Source organism: Propithecus coquereli, unplaced genomic scaffold (genome assembly GCF_000956105.1).
Source record: "Propithecus coquereli isolate 6110/MARCELLA unplaced genomic scaffold, Pcoq_1.0 Scaffold285, whole genome shotgun sequence".
Classification (NCBI taxonomy): Eukaryota; Metazoa; Chordata; class Mammalia; order Primates; family Indriidae; genus Propithecus; species Propithecus coquereli.
In genome coordinates this window covers 3103427-3121550 of record NW_012148452.1, presented here as the reverse complement: position 1 = coordinate 3121550, position 18124 = coordinate 3103427, and the positions used below count along the sequence as shown (strand labels likewise).

Here is an 18124-nt window from a genome sequence, read left to right as displayed (position 1 = left end):
TGTTAATAAACGTTTGGATAAAAAAGGACTTTGGAGTCAGATAAGTTTAGGAAATGCTGATATAATTTAGATAGTGAGTCAAACCCCTGGTTTACAACTTTTTCTCTTTTCTCTATTAGGAGGCAGTATGGTGTACTGGCTAAGATTGTAGGCACTAGGAACAGACAGCCTGGGGTTGAATCCTGCCACTGACAAGCTGGATAATCTTGGGCAAGTTGCTAAAATTCTCTAAACCATGGTTTGCTAATCCGTATAGGGGAAGAGTAATACATTCACTTCAAAAGATAGTTCCTGGGGTTAAATGTATTACATTTAAAACGATTTAGAATAGAACCTGGTACAGAGTGAGGGCTCCACAAAGACTGGTTCTTGTATATAAATCATACTATTATTAACAAATCTCCTTGATATCCTAGAGTTTAGTCCTTGTCACACCCACTTCACACACACACTGATATGATGTCCACATTTCTCTTCGTGTTTTTTTTTTTTTTTTTTTAGAGATGGGGTCTCCCTCTTTGCCCAGGCGGGAGTGCAGTGGTGTGATGATAGTTCACTGAAACCTTGAATTCCTGGGCTCAAGAGATCCTCCTGCCTCAGCCTCCTTAGTAGCTGGGACTATAGGCACATACCACCATGCACAGCTAATTTTTTAATTTTTTCTAGCAATGGGGTGGGGTCTCTCTATGTTGCCCAGGCTGGTCTCAAACTCCTGGCCTCAAGCAGTCCTCCCACCAAAGTTCTGAGATTACAGGCATGAACCACAGCACTTGGCCTGATACCCACATTTCTTAAAAGTCAAAAGTCTTGGCTCCGACTCCTGTTAGTTGAAGTTTTTTGTGCCCCTACGTCCACCCCACCGCAGTTCAGCCTGGGAATGACCGAGCTCTTGCCCTACTCTACTCCAGGGAAGGGGCCAGGGAGAGAGAGGATTTCTGTTCTGGCAGGTATGGCCTTTGAAGGGCCACTGCTCACTCACAGTCATCCTTATACACACTTGAAAACGGTCATCTTCTGGTTGGACACTAGCCTATACCAGGGCACACAGTCAAGCAAGCAGAGTGCAGGCAGTACTTTAGTTCCTACTTGCTCCCTTAGTTGAATGCCCTTGTGCAGTGAACAACCTGCACCACAATGCATGGCAGTTCTGAACCTCAGGCCCTGGAAGGGGCTGGAGCTGACGACTGTTGGGGAAAGAGGGTACTAGCTCTTTTTCTCCAACCAGTCCATGAGATAAGCTTTGTACAAGCCCTAAGTGGATAAACCATCCTTCTCATCCTCCCTCTCCCTCCCCACATGTGCCCCGCCCCCCATTCATTAACATAGAGGCTGACATCAGAATACCCTTAGTGTGAGAGGATACCCCAGGCCTTGCCTCTTTCTCTGAAATCCCCATTAGGTTGGAGGAGGACAGAGTTGTGGAAAACAAGCTAGAAGGGATGATTTTTACAGGTTTCCCCTGACACATAAAGAACACTAAATTAATGATGCTCCAAACCACAGCAGGCCAGGGTCAGAGCAAGTCTGACTTCTTGACCATAGTTTGGGGCAGTGAAGGGAAAGGTGTGGGAGCTGTTCCTGACAGTTTCCTAATCCCTACTACACTTCCTGTATAAAACAGACTAGGAAGAAAAAAGCAGACATTCCTGCGGACTTTTCTGGGAGTGGGTGGGGTGGAGTAGGGCAGGAACACTCCCAATGTGCACATTCACCCCCCAAGCAAAACAGTCTCTTCAGCCTCCAGACGGGGTGCTACCTGGTGCGCACTTTTCAGCCTAGAAGCTGGGTCAAGCCTGACCCCTGGGAATCTGGCAAGGGCTCTCCCCTCTCTGTAGGTGGTTCTGTCCTTCATACAGTAAGGGGTGTGGATGAGGTGATCTTTAAGGGTCCCCGCAGCTCTGACAAGCTTAGGTTCGCCCCTTTAGGGGCTTCTATTCACTCCCCTCCAGTCCTGTCTACCGGGGCAGGTAGGGGGCAGACTGACAAGAAAGGGCTAACTTTCACCTCTATCCCAGAAGGACTCCAAGGCCATAAACATGGAACGACAGCAGAGGCCTGTGTACCAGAGACACACCTCCTGCCTCACGATTTTGCTTAGCGTCTGTCTCCACTGGGGCCCCAGCCGGGAGTCTAGGTCCTTCAGACTCAGGAACAAAGGCTGAGCAGGAGGGGGAAGGGACGTCCCTGGATGTGAGGAGGGGAAAACCCTGGGGCCGTTTATGCCCTCAGCTCTCCTTAGGGCTGGCTGTCCCTCTCCTTCCCACAGATTTGGGGGAGGGGGAGTCCTGTCTTTCCCTCTGAGGCTGGTGACTTCATCTCCTCCCCCTCCTCTAAGGTTGGGATCTCTGCCCCTTCCCCATCTGCTCCCTGAGTCTGAAATCTCCACGCCCCTTTCTTCCTTTTTCCTTTTGGGATTGGGGTCTCCAAACCCCTCCCTCTCCTAGCCTCTTTATTGCTTTTCAGGCCAGGCCTGTCCAGCCGTGGGCAGAGGGGTCTGCATTCCTCTTTTCTCTTCTTAAGGCCACAGCTCCCTCCCCCCACACTTTCCTTCTCCCCCTCCCTCCGCCCCGAGGCATTGTGGGAGGAAACAAGATGTGGGGCGAGAGCGGCGCGGGGAGAAGCCCGCAGTGCGGGGCCGGGCGGGCGCAGCCAATGGGGAGCGCGGACGGCGGCGCGCGCGACGGGGGGGCGGGGCGGAGCGCTATTTCAGGGGAGGCCGCGCGTCGGCCGCGCTCAGCGGCAGAGCGGAGCGGAGCTGCGAGGCGCCAGCGCAGGGCGGGCGGGCAGGTGCCGCGAGGCGGAGCGCGGGCGGCCGGGGAAGCTCGAAGGGCGGACCGCGGCGGCGAGCGATCGGCCCCGGGCTGCGGGAGCCGGAGACCGCGGCGGCGGCGGCGGCTGCTGCAGGAGGAGCCCAGGGGACACCGCCCCTGCCCGCGCTCTGCCTCAGGCCATCGCCGCTCCCCAGGGGCCCGTGCGGACTCGCCTCCGTGAAGGTGAGCTGTGGGTGGGGGGATCCCCCGGGCAGCCCGCTCGCGCCCGTCGAGTGCGGCCCCACGCGCCCTGGGCTTCGCCACGGTGCTCCTGCGGCCTCCCTCCGCGGCTACGAGGCCCGGAGCCGGACTGGCCCCGCCGCCCTCGGCGTTGATGGCCTGGGCAGTGCGGCGCGCCCCCGCCGCCCCTCCCTCCCGGCGCAGCCGGGGCTGCGCCACTGTCTCCCCTGGCGACCCTCGTGGCGCGGCTGGAGGCCCCAGGCTGCGGAGGTGCCGCTCCCCTCACCCCCCGGGAGTCTCCCTGCGCTGCGTGGAGGCCTCTGGTGTCAGGGGCCAGAGGAGAGGGGGTGGAGGGGGCTCGGGCGTGACGCGGCTTCTCCTGCCGCCGCCGCCACCCTCTGGGGCGTCCTTCCTGCAGCGAGGACGCCCAGTCACTCCGGCGCTGCTCCAGGCCGGGCGGGGGAGGGCGGCTGACCGGCAGGAGCCTGCGGACCTGGCCGGGCGGCGGGAGTGGGAGGTCGGGAGAAGGATGCTTTCTCGTTCCCCAGGTGCTGCCCATAGGGACTGCATGTCTCTGGAGGATGGGATTGTGGAAGGATACGGCCCCTTGGAGAGCTGGAAGGAGAAATGGAAGCGTTTGTGTGTGTTGGCGGGTGGTCCATGTCATTCGGAGATTTTAGCCTATGTTTTTTTTGGTCGCAAAACCGAGGATAGAGGATTGGAACTATCCTGGAGTGTCCTTTTCTCTTTTCAGAGGAGCCCCTGGCTCGTGACTGAGACTGCTGGCTTGGGGCCCTCTGGCCATCCTTGTATCTGGAGGCCCAAGTCCCTTGCTTTTTCTCCAGGGAGGAGGGGCTGGGCTGGGCTGGGCGCCTTCCTATCCTTTTCTCACTGGCACCTTGGACAGGGGTGATTGGGGCTGGGCCTCACCTCTCTGAGACGCCTGGGGGGCCGGGGTGAAGAATCGTGGCATTGTAGTCACAAGACGAATATTATGTAACCGCAGGCTCTCTCCTGGAGAGTAAGGTGGCTTTTAATTACTGTGGCAAAGTTGTTCCTTTGGACTTTGGGGATGAGGCAGTGGAGCAGGTGAGCTTGCTAGCAAAATGGTGCCAATTTCATACTTTCACTTCGTTGTCTGTAACCAGGCCCCACCCCCAACCCTGGGTTTGTAAACAGTGCCCCCTTCTGAGTGGTAACCTGGAATACACCACCAGGTGACATTAGTTTTCTTCACTTATAAAGAGCCTTATAATATCAGAACATTTTCCTTGCAGCTGCTGTGGTACCTTTGCTCAAACCCATTGAGGTTTGCCCCATTTATCTCATTTCAACCATTGGCTTTTAAAATGAAGATGTTGATTTGCCCAAGGTCACAAAACAAATCAGGACTTGAACAAGGCTCTCCTGACCTTTCCTCAACACCATGCAGTGCCCAGGCTCCACTTGAGGCTCTGACTTGCTTTCCTGGATATGGGGGCAGAGTGTGCTGGTCTGCTACCCGTTTGCTCTGTCAGTCTCTGCTGAACTGGAACCAGCCCTGCTTGGTTTGACAGTGTCAGATGAAGGTGCTTGGGATGTGATCAAGGGCTCAAGGGCTCCCTGGCTGGCAGCTGACATGTTTGCATTCTGTGCATCTGGTGCAGGCTGAGATAGTGGTCGTGGGTTGTGCCTTCCTTTTCAGCTCATCCAGTCCACGTGCTAGTATGGACTCAGAGATCATGGTGGCCTGGAATGATACCAGCGACCTGTCCTTGAGCATGAAGGCCCCTGTGTAGCCTGTGTCAAACAGGGCTGGAATGACAGCATCTCTTGTCCATTGAGCTGGGCCACAGAGTGGTACTTTTGGCGGTGGCATTGGGGGATTGTTAACTGCTGTGTGATGGGACTGTGGTCAAGGACATAGGGCAGGATTTTGCAGCTCATGCTCTCTGTTCCTGCAGAGTACTTCACATGCTGTAGACCACCAGGCAGATCATGAGATTTCTCTCATCCCAGGAAATGGTCCACATAGGGTCTGCCCTGGAACTCTGGTTTCCATGGCTCACATAGCAGTGACATGAGACGGGGCTGTTAAAATAATAACAGTTCTTCACCTTTCTTAGGCGTTTTTTTTTAAAACCCTTCATCTCCAGGTTTTTCCCAATCCTATGTTTTTATGTAGGGGAAAGGCAGCTTTAGCTTTCCTGTGAGGAAAATAAGATATTCTCCCCTAACATAATACCTTTCACTTCACCTAATAAACGTTGGTAGTTTTTCAGTGAATGAATAAATTTGACATGAGGAAGCAAAGATCCAGAGAACTGACAGATCAATGTTGGAGCTGGGTCCAAAATCCAGGGCTTGCAAAAATTATTTTGAGTTTTAAAGATTGCATGAGTGTTGTACTGAGGAGAGTGGGGAAGCAGAGGGAAGGATGGGACAGAGATGTGATGGCCCGTGTGGCCAAATCTGAGGCTGCCACCCCAGCCTCTCTACCTCTAAGGGGCATCTCAGCCCTGAGTACTTAAGAGAAGGTGTAATTATTGTTATGTCTGCTGCACTGGGCATTGGTGTGCCCACAATGTACCCTACCCCTTTTTGTTTGTATAGAACAGAGGTTGGCAATCTTTTTCTGTGAAGGGCCAGACAGTAAATGTTTAAGGCTTTACAGGCCGTATAGTCTCTCACAGATACTCAACTCTGCCATTGTAAGATGTTCCTATAAGACTTTATTTTACAAAAACAGGTGGTAGGCTGAATTTGGCCAATGTACAGCCCCTTGTATAGACTGTCCTTGTTTGCAAATGCTCTCATACAACCTTAGTTAATCCTTACAGCAATCTCCAATAGAGAGCTTATTGCTAAAATGTAAATAATCAAATGCAGGAAGGCCAAGTGACTTGTCCAAGACCACAAGAGTTCAAAGTCAGGACCAAGAGTTAGGCCTACTGATTCCTAGTCCATCTTCTTTCTACTATGATGCCAATGATGTAGTAATGGTCATTAAATCAAGGCTTATTCTGTTCAGGTGTTATACCACCTGGTTTATCCTCAGGACAACCCTGCAGTCCCCATTTTATAGATGACATGAAAGCATAAAGGTTAAGTAATTTGCCTGAGGAAACAGCTAATAGGTATATAATATCACCTTGGCTATCAGTGCTGTTCAGAATATCAGAAATAGATAAATTTTAGAGTTGGAAAAAACCTCATTTTACATATGATAGAAACTGATGGTTATTATGTCTTTTTTCCTATTTGCCCTGTATTTCCCAGGGGTGGGAATTATCTTTCTGCTAAAAGCTTAAGAGCATCTCCCCTAATGCCTCATTTCTGAGTTTTCTGTTGCCCTTGCCTTCTAAATTTCCCTCTCCCACTGAGGCTCCACACCCAGCAATTCATGTTTATTGCCCAGAGCATAGATTTGTCAGCCTCACCTCTCTGCTTCTTCTGCAGTGTCACCATGTCTGACCGGAAGGCAGTGATCAAGAACGCAGACATGTCTGAGGACATGCAACAGGATGCCGTTGACTGCGCCACGCAGGCCATGGAGAAGTACAACATAGAGAAGGACATTGCTGCCTATATCAAGAAGGTGCGCTGGGAGCACTGTGGCTGATGGCCAAGGGTGGGGATTGGCCGCTGAGCTGCCCTGCTGGGAGGGCTGGAGCTGGGGACATAAGAAAGCAGGTATATCCCATGCAAACAAACTGCAAAGCAGGCAAATTAGGGAGTGATTATAAATTGCCAAAGCATTCACCTTAGGAGTTCTTAATAGCTCTGCTGGGTGTGAGTGTGTGTTTACATTTACAGGTAATTATGTAACTGCAAGGCATTGGGGAAGGATAAGACGGTGCAGAGAAGCTTCAGAATTAAATATTTCTGGCCCATTTTAGAACTATTCAAAAGTAAGATAAAGGATATTTGAATGAATAATACAGAATATACAAATTTTCAGAGAACTACATCATTTAAAGTGGGGTATACCTATAATAATCCTTATCATATAGGGGGTTTGCTTTTCTTTCCCTTAAAAAGGACTCGGGTACTGCATTATCCCCTTCTCCCTAATTCTTAAGAAAAGGGTAGGCTTGAATATATACTGTTGTTTAAATGGATGAGCAATAGGGGGCCATAGGTTTGGTCCCTGAAAAATTCCTGAGTGAATCGGTGATTGGACATGGTTAGCATGGTGAGGACACAGCTGAGCCAGATGTGAGAAGGGTACCGGGGCCCCTGAGTCTCAGTCAGGACACATGTCCTTTGGAGGCATAGTCTTTGATCGTCTCAGCTCTGGCATCCCAGGAAGGATGCATGAGAATGGCAGGTGGAATGGCAGGATCTCCTTGAGTGTTACAGAACTGTTTTCCTACCCAGATGGGTGGGATGAAAAGAGGAAACTCTGGAGTCCTGAGAAACCTTTTTTTGTGTGGAGCCAAGGGTGCAGAGCCAGCTGGGGGTGCTGGCTCCTTGCTGTCCTGTCCAGGGAGGGAATCCAGAATCAAGTTTTGCTGATGGGGAAACGAGGACCCAGAGAAGTAACAGTGGCTCTCTTTGATACACAAGAGTCTCCTTCTGACTCTTAAGCCAGAATGGAACCAAATGGGTTATTTTTCACTGTTTCCTAGTACCTCTTAGAGCTGTGTGGTATGGGGGCTGTGAGGAGGCCAAACAAGTTGTATGGTAAGCTCCTGGAGGGATAACTAGCCCCAAGCTTGGCAGCATTGGTGGGTCCATGGTGGCCCATGTTCTTTCATGGCCGTAGTAGGATGCATCTAGAACTGAGCCTGCAGGCTGAGCCACAGGTGGCAGGGAGCTGCCTGATTAGCTTACAAGGATTTTCTGTGTGGGTTTGATACTGAATTTGTGCCCCTGAGGGAAGTGAGGAAATTTCCTTGATCTCATGACCGAGGTCCTTGTTCTGGTACATACAGCCCACACAGTGCCTGGCACATGGGAGTGCCTTTAATGTTATCTTATATAGAACTGCTTCCTGGTACTCCTGATGTTTAGTTCCCGTTTTGCTCTAACGTCTTGGTTTTTAGCATTGGCAATGCTGGTTTAGTAATGTGTGAGGCAGGGAATGGACTGGGAATGGTCCTTTGTTCCACTGGCTTCTCTGATTGCCTTTCTGAAGAAGCACAGGGTGGGCTAGTGGTGGTGTCGGGGTAGGGTAGCTAGAGGGAGGAGAGATGATCAGGGTGTAGAGTGGAGGCTCAGGGGAGAGCAATAATGGAGCCTTTGTGGTGTTCCATTATTAACGAGGGGAGGAGAGTTGTTGCCAGTCTTAGAACCTGAGCTCCTGAGGTTCGGGGAGCTGAGGCCATGGGCTGGGGGTGGAGTGGGGGTGATAGCAAGTGAACATGCGCTGGTGCTGGAGTTACAGGGAGAGACTCCCATTCTGATTTTTCATCTCCCAGCTATCCTAACCACTTTTCTTCTCCCCCTGTTATTCTTTTTTTAGGAATTTGACAAGAAATATAACCCTACCTGGCATTGTATCGTGGGCCGAAATTTTGGCAGCTACGTCACACATGAGACAAAGCACTTCATCTATTTTTACTTGGGTCAAGTTGCAATCCTCCTCTTCAAGTCAGGCTAGGTGGCTGTGGTGAAGGTGTCAGTGGCGGCGGCAGCGATGGCAAGCAGGCAGCATTGCTGGGACTGTTTTGCACTGGGGCTAGCATCAGGATGTCCTCTCCAATGGCTGTGCTACTGCATGGACTGTATACTCGATTTCATGTGTATGTCGCAGTAAACAAAACCAAACTTCTTTCTGTTTAGTTGCCTGGGGAAGAAGGCTGCTTTATGTTTATTTTTCAAGACTTTAAAAAAAATTTGGTTGTATTGCACTAGGAAATCTCTCCCACCTCTCCCTTTTCTCTTTCTCTCCCTGTACAAAATAAAAAGCCCTCGGCAAAACCCGAAAGACCAGAAGGGCTGAGGAAAGCAAATAGGTCTCTGGAGGTGGAACTAAAACTGCAGCTGCCTCTGCCTGGTGGTGGATGCTGCTTTGGGAGGGCCAGGGAGTCTGCAGGGGACAGTGTTAGCATTGGCAAGGAGAGAGGGGTAGGAAGGAGGGTGGAGGGACTGATCTAGTACCAGGGAGAATATTCCACTGAACTGTGATTCTACAACTTGGGGCAGATGGCGGGGTGGGGGTGCATTCTTTAAGGGGCCCCGAGATGTGTTTGTCTGTGGTGTGTGGGAGTGGGGAGCAGACTTGTCTTGCTGTCTTTGTCAGAATTTCTAAGTAAGGGCTTTGTCTTTGTGGATTACCTTCTTTTATTCTTCCTGCCAGAGATCATGCTAGGAGGATGTTGGGGGTAGGATTAGCTTGGTTTTTTTCTTTACATTCTTTCTTCTCCTGTCTGCTCCCTGCTTAGCCCTCAGTTTTCTCATTCCTCTGGAGTTCTCTTAGAGCAGCCCCTGTTGTGAGTTGGCTGGCAAGGGAATTTCTGGTGACTGTAGTTCCTTAGTTAGGTCTTAGCAATCAAACCAAATCAGTGTCTCCCTCAGTTCTCCTCTGTGTGTGTATATATGTGTGTGTGTGTGTGTGTGTGTGTGTGTGTTTGGGGTAGAGGGGAGGGAGGGGGCAGGACAGTGTGGAATCTCTAGGTTGTATGGTAGGTAGGGGGGACAGTTAGTTCTAAGTGGGCCTTTATGTTAAAAGCCTCTGGGGGTGTCTCTTTTGGGGGTGAAGACAGGTGTCACTCCAACCCACCCCCAGTCATCTAGCCCAGACACTGCTTGCTCTGTGGTCGTCTGCTCCCTGGGAAGGCTTTAGGAGGACCACCCAGGACAAGATGGCCATTTGCTCTGGAGCTGGGTCTCAGCAGAGAGGGACAGTGACTGTGAATGGTGGCAGCCTCTGGTGGGAGGTGAGGGTGGAAGTGATGAAGGGCTGAGAGAGGCTTCAGGCGAGCTTTGGAGATCAGTCTTGTAGTGATGAAGCCAGATATCAGATGGAGCAGGGCCGTGAGTGGGAGGAGATTCCAAGGACGGTGCAGGGGAGACCTTGTGTGTTGATGGAATGAGATGGGGTTTGAGGTAGTCACTGCTGATTGAGCTGCTGATTCTCACGAATCACCTTCTAAACTCTCATGTGTAGGGTTAACAATGTGGGGGGTGGGGGATCCAGCTCATTCTTTTATTTTCAAGTCCATTCTTGGCACTGGTGGGGAGGCAGGAGAATGCCTCTTCCCAAAGCCCTTCATGTGTGCCGAGCTTGCTTTTTGATGCTGGCAGGGGAGGGTGGGAACTGGGGTGGTGATTGAGTTCTCTATATCAGACCCTTCAGTGGGCACAAGATTGCTTGATTTTAGGTTTTATTTTTTTATGAATGTCCAAATCTGTGTTTCCCCTGCCCTCCCAGACTTGTGTGGCCAGTTGGAAGTATCTGGTTTGTGTTCATCTCTCCCTCATTTCTGGAGCAGGGGCTGAGACCCTGCCACATCTCCTATGCTCTGCATCCACGCCTCTTTTGGACATTAAAGGTCGATTGATGCACCTCTGCACTGTTTGGGTTTCTTTCGGGGTGAAGGGTTGGCCTGGTGGCAGTGGTGCCACATAGTGGGTGGGGGTGGGAAGGGTCTATGGTGGAGTAGCATGGGGACTGAAGAGAGAAGTCCAGGCAAGAGATACCGATTGGCCTGAAGCAGGACTTACTTGTAGGGCTTAGGCTTATGCCCCTTAAGTAGGGGAGAGCTAACCAGCAGCACTCACCACAGGGGCTCCTGGCTCCTCCCACCCAAGTGAGGATGGCCAGGTGAGCCACACTGGGATCTTCGGAATAGCAGATGCTGCCTTCCCAGCTGCTGCCCTGTACCTGCCTGAGCTTGGCTTCTGAGAAACTCTAGTGGAAGCTCATATCCCCTACTCCCCATTCTCAGCTTCTCTGAGCCTGGACACTGTTAGCAAAGTCCTTCTCAGGCCACTCAGAAATGGAAAAGCCAGGGATCTTCAGAAAGATCGAGCCTCTGTTGGTGGAACCTGAGCGATTCTCTGACTCTTCTGGGTTATGCCAGTTGTCCCACTTGGAGGTTCCTGCCCCCACGCACAACTGGAGAAGTCAGGGCCAAGCCTTCGGAGAGTGTCCTCTGACCCTAAGCCATCATGTGGCGACAATCCTTATGGAGGCACTAGAGAACCAGGGGTGTTTTGCCCTCTTTCTCTTGTCAGTTTTTCACTCAAAAACACTTGCTCAGTTCTTGTGTGCTTGGGCCTACAATGCTCTTCACACAGAATAAGACAGGCAAGTTCTGGGCTTCTATGGCATGTGCATTCTAATGGGTAGAGCAGTCAATATGCACAGCGGTAAGCTTTTTCCAGTAGTGGTAAATGTGTTATCAAGGAAATTAGGCAATGAACTATTGAATGTTACAGGTAGGTAGATAGGGTTCCTTCAGTTAGGAAGTTGGTTGGCTGGGTCTTGGGTAGAAGCCTCTACCTCTGGGGCAGTGAGGTCATGAGGAATTAAGATGGGGGGCTCTAGAACCCTAAATCCTGTAACTACCTTTGTGGGTATGAGTAATTTGATAGAGCTGGAGCCTTGCGGGGAGAGTAGGCCATGGTTCATATTTCATCTGAGATGAGTGTCTCTAAGGCCAAACCTCATCTACTTCCTGCCCTGATGGAAGAGGCAATCCAGGTGGCATCTGTGGACAATGTGTTCTTTCACGGGTAGGTACACAGTGCTCATTTAGAAGGCTAATCCTCTAGGGCTTCCTGGAGGAGACAATCTCCCACCCAGTGGGGTTCCGGAGAGGGAAGGATATGAGAATGGGTCACTAAAGGGGCCGTGGAAGGCAAATGGGAATTGTGGAATTGTCTTAGAAGAATGCAGGTCATGATCAGAATTGTGGCTGGGCAGAGAGGGAGTGGGAACATCGATTTCTCTACCTCTCTTTTATCCTGGGGCCTCCCTTTGAACCCCACTGAACTCCATGTGACAAGGCTGACTCAGGGATGCGGTTTGGAGGGGTCAGCCTCCTCCCGCAGGGAACAGAGCAGGGAAGAGCAGGGTGGTGAATGAATCTAAGGGAGGCAAATGGTGGGGAATTGTCTCTGCTGCCATGGTGCTGTTGTCACCATCCCCTGAACTTTCATATCCTCTAGCCTAGACCTAGCGTGTGGCTGTCCCCCAAGTTATTCCCTCGCTGCCTTCTTGTCTACTCAAAACACCCTCTTGTTGGAGGGGCCTTCTGACATCTCGTATGAAATAGCACCTCTCTCCCATCGCTATTTACCTGGCCCAGTTTAATTCTGCACAGCACCTGCCAATGCTTGACGTATTTGTTGTTTGTTTACTTTTTGGTCTCCCACAACTAGAATATGAGCTCTGTAAGAGCATTTTCCTTTTCTTAACTGCTTCATCGTCAAGCACACAGAACAGCACCTGTCCTGTAGCAAGTGCCTGCCTGATAAATACGGATTGGTCACATGAAAAAAGAGGGGTGCGAGCAAGCACGGACAGCCCCGTGCCACAGGGCAGCCTGGGAATTCCTGCAGAGATGTGGCTTCCTCTTGCTGCCCAAGCCCTGCCACCTGGAAAGGAGTGAGGGGGTCACTCCCCAAGTGTGTTCAAGCCTCAGCCCCTCTTGCTTGCCAGCTATGGAAGAATGAAGTAGTGTGTTAATAAAATGCAATTTATTTTTAAAGCATTTCAGTTTATTTGTGTCACTGAAACCTCAGAGCACCCCTCTGAGCTAGATCCAGTAGTCATTAGACACATTTTTGGATAAGCAAACTGAATCAGAGAGGGTGCGTGACTTTGCAAAACCCACGTAGCTGGTAGCATTACTACAGCTCGGCACTGTGACTCACAAGGGCTTAACTGGGTTTAACAGCTGGAGTCTGCCTGACACTCCTTAAGATTAGGCCCAGCTCTCTTGAGTTCAGCAGTGAGTCCCTGATGTTCCCTCTCCTGGGGCTCTGGTTTGGCAAGGGCAGGGAGGACAATTTCCTATCTCTCCCTCCTCCTAACTCCTTCCCTCTACCAAGGATTGAGGAGCTGCCCCTTCCTCCTTAAGGCCTCATGAGAGGGTTAATGAGTCTTCTGGTCTCAGAAGAAAGAGCAGATTCCCAGAGTTCTGATCTCTTAGGCCTCCCCTGAATTAAATGCATAGCCTCCTCACCACCCTGGTAACAAGGAATGACCTTATCACCTGTTGAAGAGGTCAGGTGTTCCTGTATGTATATCTTTGTGATGTATATGGGCTTGGTGTCCACACCAATGTATGTGAATACTCCTACCCACAGACTGCTACTGTGACAATATACAGAGGTTCATAAGAAAAGATCAAAGAGAACCAGCAGAACCCCAGGTTCCTGCTGCCTCACTTCGCTCAGACAAGGTATACAGTGTTTGTGATGAGGCTGCTGGCGTTGTTGTATTGGGCTTTCTAGAGAGAGGCCCAACATGCAAAAACAAGTGTGGTGCTGTGAGTAGAACAAAGGATCTAGAATCAGAAGACCTGGTGTTGCGTCCTAGCTCCAACACTTACCCACTGTATGAACTTAGACAAATTCCTTGAGCTCTCTGAGCCTCAATTTCTTCATCTGTAAAATGGACCTAATACATGTCTTTCCTAAAGGGAAGGACCATGGATGCGGAGAGATAGGAACACTCATATACTGCTGGTGGGACTGCAAACTAGTACAACCTCTGTGGAAAGCAATATGGAGATACCTCAAAAAAGATACAAGTAGAACTACCATTTGATCCAGCAATCCCATTACTGAGTATCTACCCAAAAGAACAAAAGACACTCTATAAAAAAGACACCTGCACTCAAATGTTTATAGCAGCACAATTCACAATTGCAACAATTGGGATGTGGAACAACCCAAGTGCCCATCAATACATGAGTGGATTAATAAAATGTGGTATATGTATACCATGGAGTTCTACTCAGCCACAAAAAACAATAGTGATATAGCACCTCTTGTATTATCCTGGATAGAGCTGGAACCCATTCTACTAAGTGAAGTATCCCAAAAATGGAAAAAACAAAAACAAGCACCACATGTACTCACCATCAAGTTGGTATTAACTGATCAACACCTAAGTGTACATACAGTAATAACGTTCATTGGGTGTTGGGCAGATGGGAGTGGGGAGGAGGGAATGGGTATATACACACCTAATGGGTGCGGTGCACAGTCTGGGGGATGGACACGCTTGAAGCTCTGACTTGTGTGGGACAAGGGCAATATACGTAACCTAAACATTTGTACCCCCATAATATGCTGAAATAAAAAAAAAATTTTTAAAAAGGGAAGGACCAAATGATATCGTATATGTGAAAGTGCTTCGGAATTGGAAAAGGGTGATGATGGTGGTGAAGATGAAGATACTGATTATTAGGGTGTGTAATAAAGCTTGGGGAAAGAATAAAGGAGTCTAGGAAGTCAGGTCCCCTGACTCCCCTTCACGCTCCATTGTATCAGCCTTCTCCCTGCCCAATTGCCCCATGTTACAGGGAAGGAAACAGGGAAAGAAACAGACCTAAGGTCACATGAGTGTTTGGGACAAATGGGATGTAGAACTTGATCTCCAGACTCCCAGGCCAGGTTTGGTCCTGATTTGAGGTGGCAGAGAGGACTAATTCTTCACTAGGTTCCGAGCCCCTACTGAACTCTGGAGCGTCCTGTACTTGGAGGTGGTGTACAGTTCAGTAGTTTTTAGGATATACACAAACTTGTGCAACCATCACCACTATCTAATTCCAGAACATTTCATCACCCCCAAAAGAAACCCTGTCCCCATCTGCAGTCACTCCCCATTCCTCCTCCCCAGCCCCTGGAAACCGCTGATCTACTTTGTATTTCAATGCATTTGCCTATTCTGGACATTTCATAGAAATAGAGTCATACAACATACGGCCTTTTGTTTCTGGCTTCTTTCACTTAGCATGATGTTTTCGAGGTTCATGTGTGTTGTAGTGTTTATCAGTGCTTCATTCCTTTTTCTGGTTGAGTAATGTTCTATTGCATGGGCATATCACATTTTGTTTATTCATCAGTTGAGGGACATTTGGGTTGTTTCTACTTTTTGGCTATTGTGAATAGTGCTGCTTTGAACATTGATGTACAAATTTTTGTGTGGACATGTTTTCGGTTCTCTTGGGGCATATTTTATTTTTTTATGTCAATGTACTTTTCTACTTTTTTTTTTTTTGATACAGTGTCTTGCTCTGTCACCAGGGCTAGAGTGCAGTGGTGCTATTCATAGCTCACTGCAACCTCAAACTCTTGGAGTCAAGTGATTCTCCTGCCTCAGCCTCCCAAGTAACTGGGACTGTTAGCCACTGCACCCAGCTAATTTTTCTGGTTTTTGTAGAGATGGGGTCTTGTTCTTGCTCAAGGCTTCAACTTTTTTTTTTTTTTTGTAATCTAAACTGAGGTTGGAATTTTTTTTCTGTAAAAGGTCAGATAGTAAATATTTTAGGCTTTGTGGGTCATATGACATTGTGTATCTAGTTATTGCAACTGCTGAACTCTGCCATTATATCTTGAAAGCAGCGGTAGACAATAAGTAAACAAATGAGCATGGCTGTGTTGCAAAAAAACTTCAACAGGCAGTGGGCCAGATTTGGCCTGTGGACCACAGTGTGCCAACCCCTAACTTAGATGATACATTCACATGATTCATTATTCCAAAGGTACCAAAAGTGAAAATTCTCCCACCCCTGTCCCCCAGCCACTGGGTTCCCGTACTTGGATGCAATTAATGTTATGAGATTTTGTGTCTCCTTTTAGAGACAGTTGATAATGAGCGTATTTTAAATGGCTGTGTAATATTCCAATGTGTTGCAGATAGTTTCACAAACATGAAAGGACTAACATATCTGAAGGCCTGAAAGACAGAACACTACCCTGACTGCCCATCAGAATCATCTTTTGAGCTCCTAGGATTTGCCCAGTGGTTTTGTGGCACGTCTCATGTGTGCCTGGTGATCCTTTTTGGGCCAAAAACAAGCTCTGACTTATCAAGAGATGCAAAATTTTCTCAGATGATTTGTTTGTGTATCAGTCAGAGTTCCACCAGAGAAACACAACCAGTAGTATATCTGTCTACCTTGTCTCTCTGTATTTCTATCTAGATTTATTGCGAAGAATTGGCTTAGGCAATTGTGGGGGCTGGCTAGGCAAATCCTCAATCTACAGGGCAGGTCATAAGGAAGGGAAATCTGGAAACACTCAGCTGAGCTAACACTGCAGTCCTAGGGTAGAATTTCTTCTTTTTCAGGGAAACCTCAGGCCTTTCAACTGGGTGGATCAGAGCAACCCATATTATCCAGGATAATCTTTACATAAAGTTAACTGATTATAGATGTAAATCACATTTACAAAATACCTTCGCGGCAACACCTAGATTAGTTTTTGAATAACTGAGTTGACACATAAGTTACTGACCTTCACAGTCCATGTCTTGTCAACGTGGCCCCCATGCCCATCTCCTTAAGCCATATTTAATCTCCAAATACAGACAATAACAGAATCGTACTTCTGTCAGGATACACTTACCCAGTGTGCAACTGAGAATGTGCTCTTTCCCCAGAAGAGAATTCAAAGTCCTTGGGTGATGGTCACTGTTCTCCTTGATAATCCAATAACTTCAATAATGTGATATAAAGTTAGCTGTTATTAATACATTTCATGACAGATGACAAGGGGATAAGAGAGGGAAGAAAACAAATGTTATTGTAAACACACAAACATAACTAAATAAAGAATACTCATAATAATTATAGTCCTTGTTTCTGCAACTGGTCAGATGATTGTAGCTGGTATTTATAACTCCCTTCTTCCACTACTCTTTCCATATTTCCTTTACTCTCCCTAAGAAACTCAGAGCTGGTGGTGGCTCTTTGCTTGGTGGGATGCCCCTAAACCCTCATTCTTGAAGGGTATGGGCCATTAGAAGTCTTACCTGAATTGAGTTGTTATAGTTTTCCTTTGGCTTTAATCACAGGAGATGGTAGTACTAAGAGATGCTCTAAGGGATCTCTCATATTCTAGACATACATTTCCTTCCTCCTTTGTGTAGTCAGGATGAGTCACCCTAGCCAGTAAAGTAACTCCCTTCTTTGCCTGTTGATTCAGAGGCATGGGGAGCCCCAAAGGACCCATGGCAGTCTTAACTTCCAGTTCAGTGAAATAATTGTTGTGACTCCTGTTGAAAGTGTTCCTCCCTTTCCAATGAAGACCTCTAGATCAGCAGAATATAAGGTCACAGGGATGGGAAGCAAACATTTTACCAGTGGATCACTAGGGTTAGTGGTGCCATTCCATTTCCACCTCTGATCCATGGAACCATGAATCCTAGCTATGGGAGAAACAGCACCACACGTGAGATACTGATTTAGAGCACATATGATCTCCTGAAGGACATTACCCTAGCCATGCAAGGTATTGTCAACCAAACTGGCGCTGTAACTGGATCTTCAAAAGGCCTTCCACCTTTCTAGCAAGCCAGCTGCTTCAAGATGATGGGAACATGGTGAGACCAGTAAATTCCATGAGCCTGGGCTCATTGCTGCACTTCACTTGCTGTGAAATGAGTTTATTCATCAGGAGCAATGCTGTGTAGAAAAACATGGTGGTGGATAAGGCATTCTGGAAGTCCACGGATAATGGTGTGGCAGAGTATTATGTGCAGGGAAAGTAGATCCAAATCCAGAGTAAGTGTCTACTCCAGCAAGAACAAAGTGCTACCTTTTCCATGATGAAAGTAGGCCAATGTAATCATCCTGCCACAAGTTAGCTGGCTGGTCACTCCAGGTAATGGTGCTGGGTGCCAGTGCTGGTCTCTGCTGCTGGCAGATGGGGTACTCAGCGGTGGCTGTAGCCAGGCTGGCCTTGGTGAGTGGAAGCCCATTGTTGCCGAGCACATGTATAATCTCCTTCCCTGCCACCATGGCCACTTTCCCAGACTTTTATATAAATGAAACCATACAGTATGTACTTATTTTTTTTGTGGTGGGGGGGGAGTGGTTTCCTTCAGTCAGCATAATTGTTTTGAGATTCATCCATGAGTAGTGTTCCACTGTGTGGATATACTAAAATGTATTATCCATTCCCCAATTGAGGGACATGTGGGTTTCCATTTTGGCAATTATGAATAAAGCTTCTATAAGAATTTATTT

General features: G+C 48.6%; 1 protein-coding gene across 1 annotated transcript; it reads left to right on the top strand.

Moving 5' to 3' along the window:
- The first annotated feature begins 2731 nt into the window (after positions 1-2731).
- DYNLL2 (dynein, light chain, LC8-type 2) lies at positions 2732-10482 on the top strand. Its single transcript, XM_012648455.1, has 3 exons — positions 2732-2993; positions 6429-6567; positions 8437-10482. Exons 2-3 carry the CDS (start codon positions 6436-6438, stop codon positions 8572-8574), a joined length of 270 nt encoding a protein of 89 aa, XP_012503909.1. The 5' UTR covers positions 2732-2993; positions 6429-6435; the 3' UTR covers positions 8575-10482.
- Positions 10483-18124: the final 7642 nt, after the last annotated feature.

What these genes read in the sequence shown, in the direction of transcription:
- DYNLL2 (XM_012648455.1), top strand. Translation starts at nt 6,436, where the DNA reads ATGTCTGACCGGAAGGCAGTGATCAAGAACGCAGACATGTCTGAGGAC. An exon ending in TTGCTGCCTATATCAAGAAG is followed by an intron (nt 6,568 to 8,436) that starts GTGCGCTGGGAG and finishes TTCTTTTTTTAG; the next exon opens with GAATTTGACAAGAAATATAA.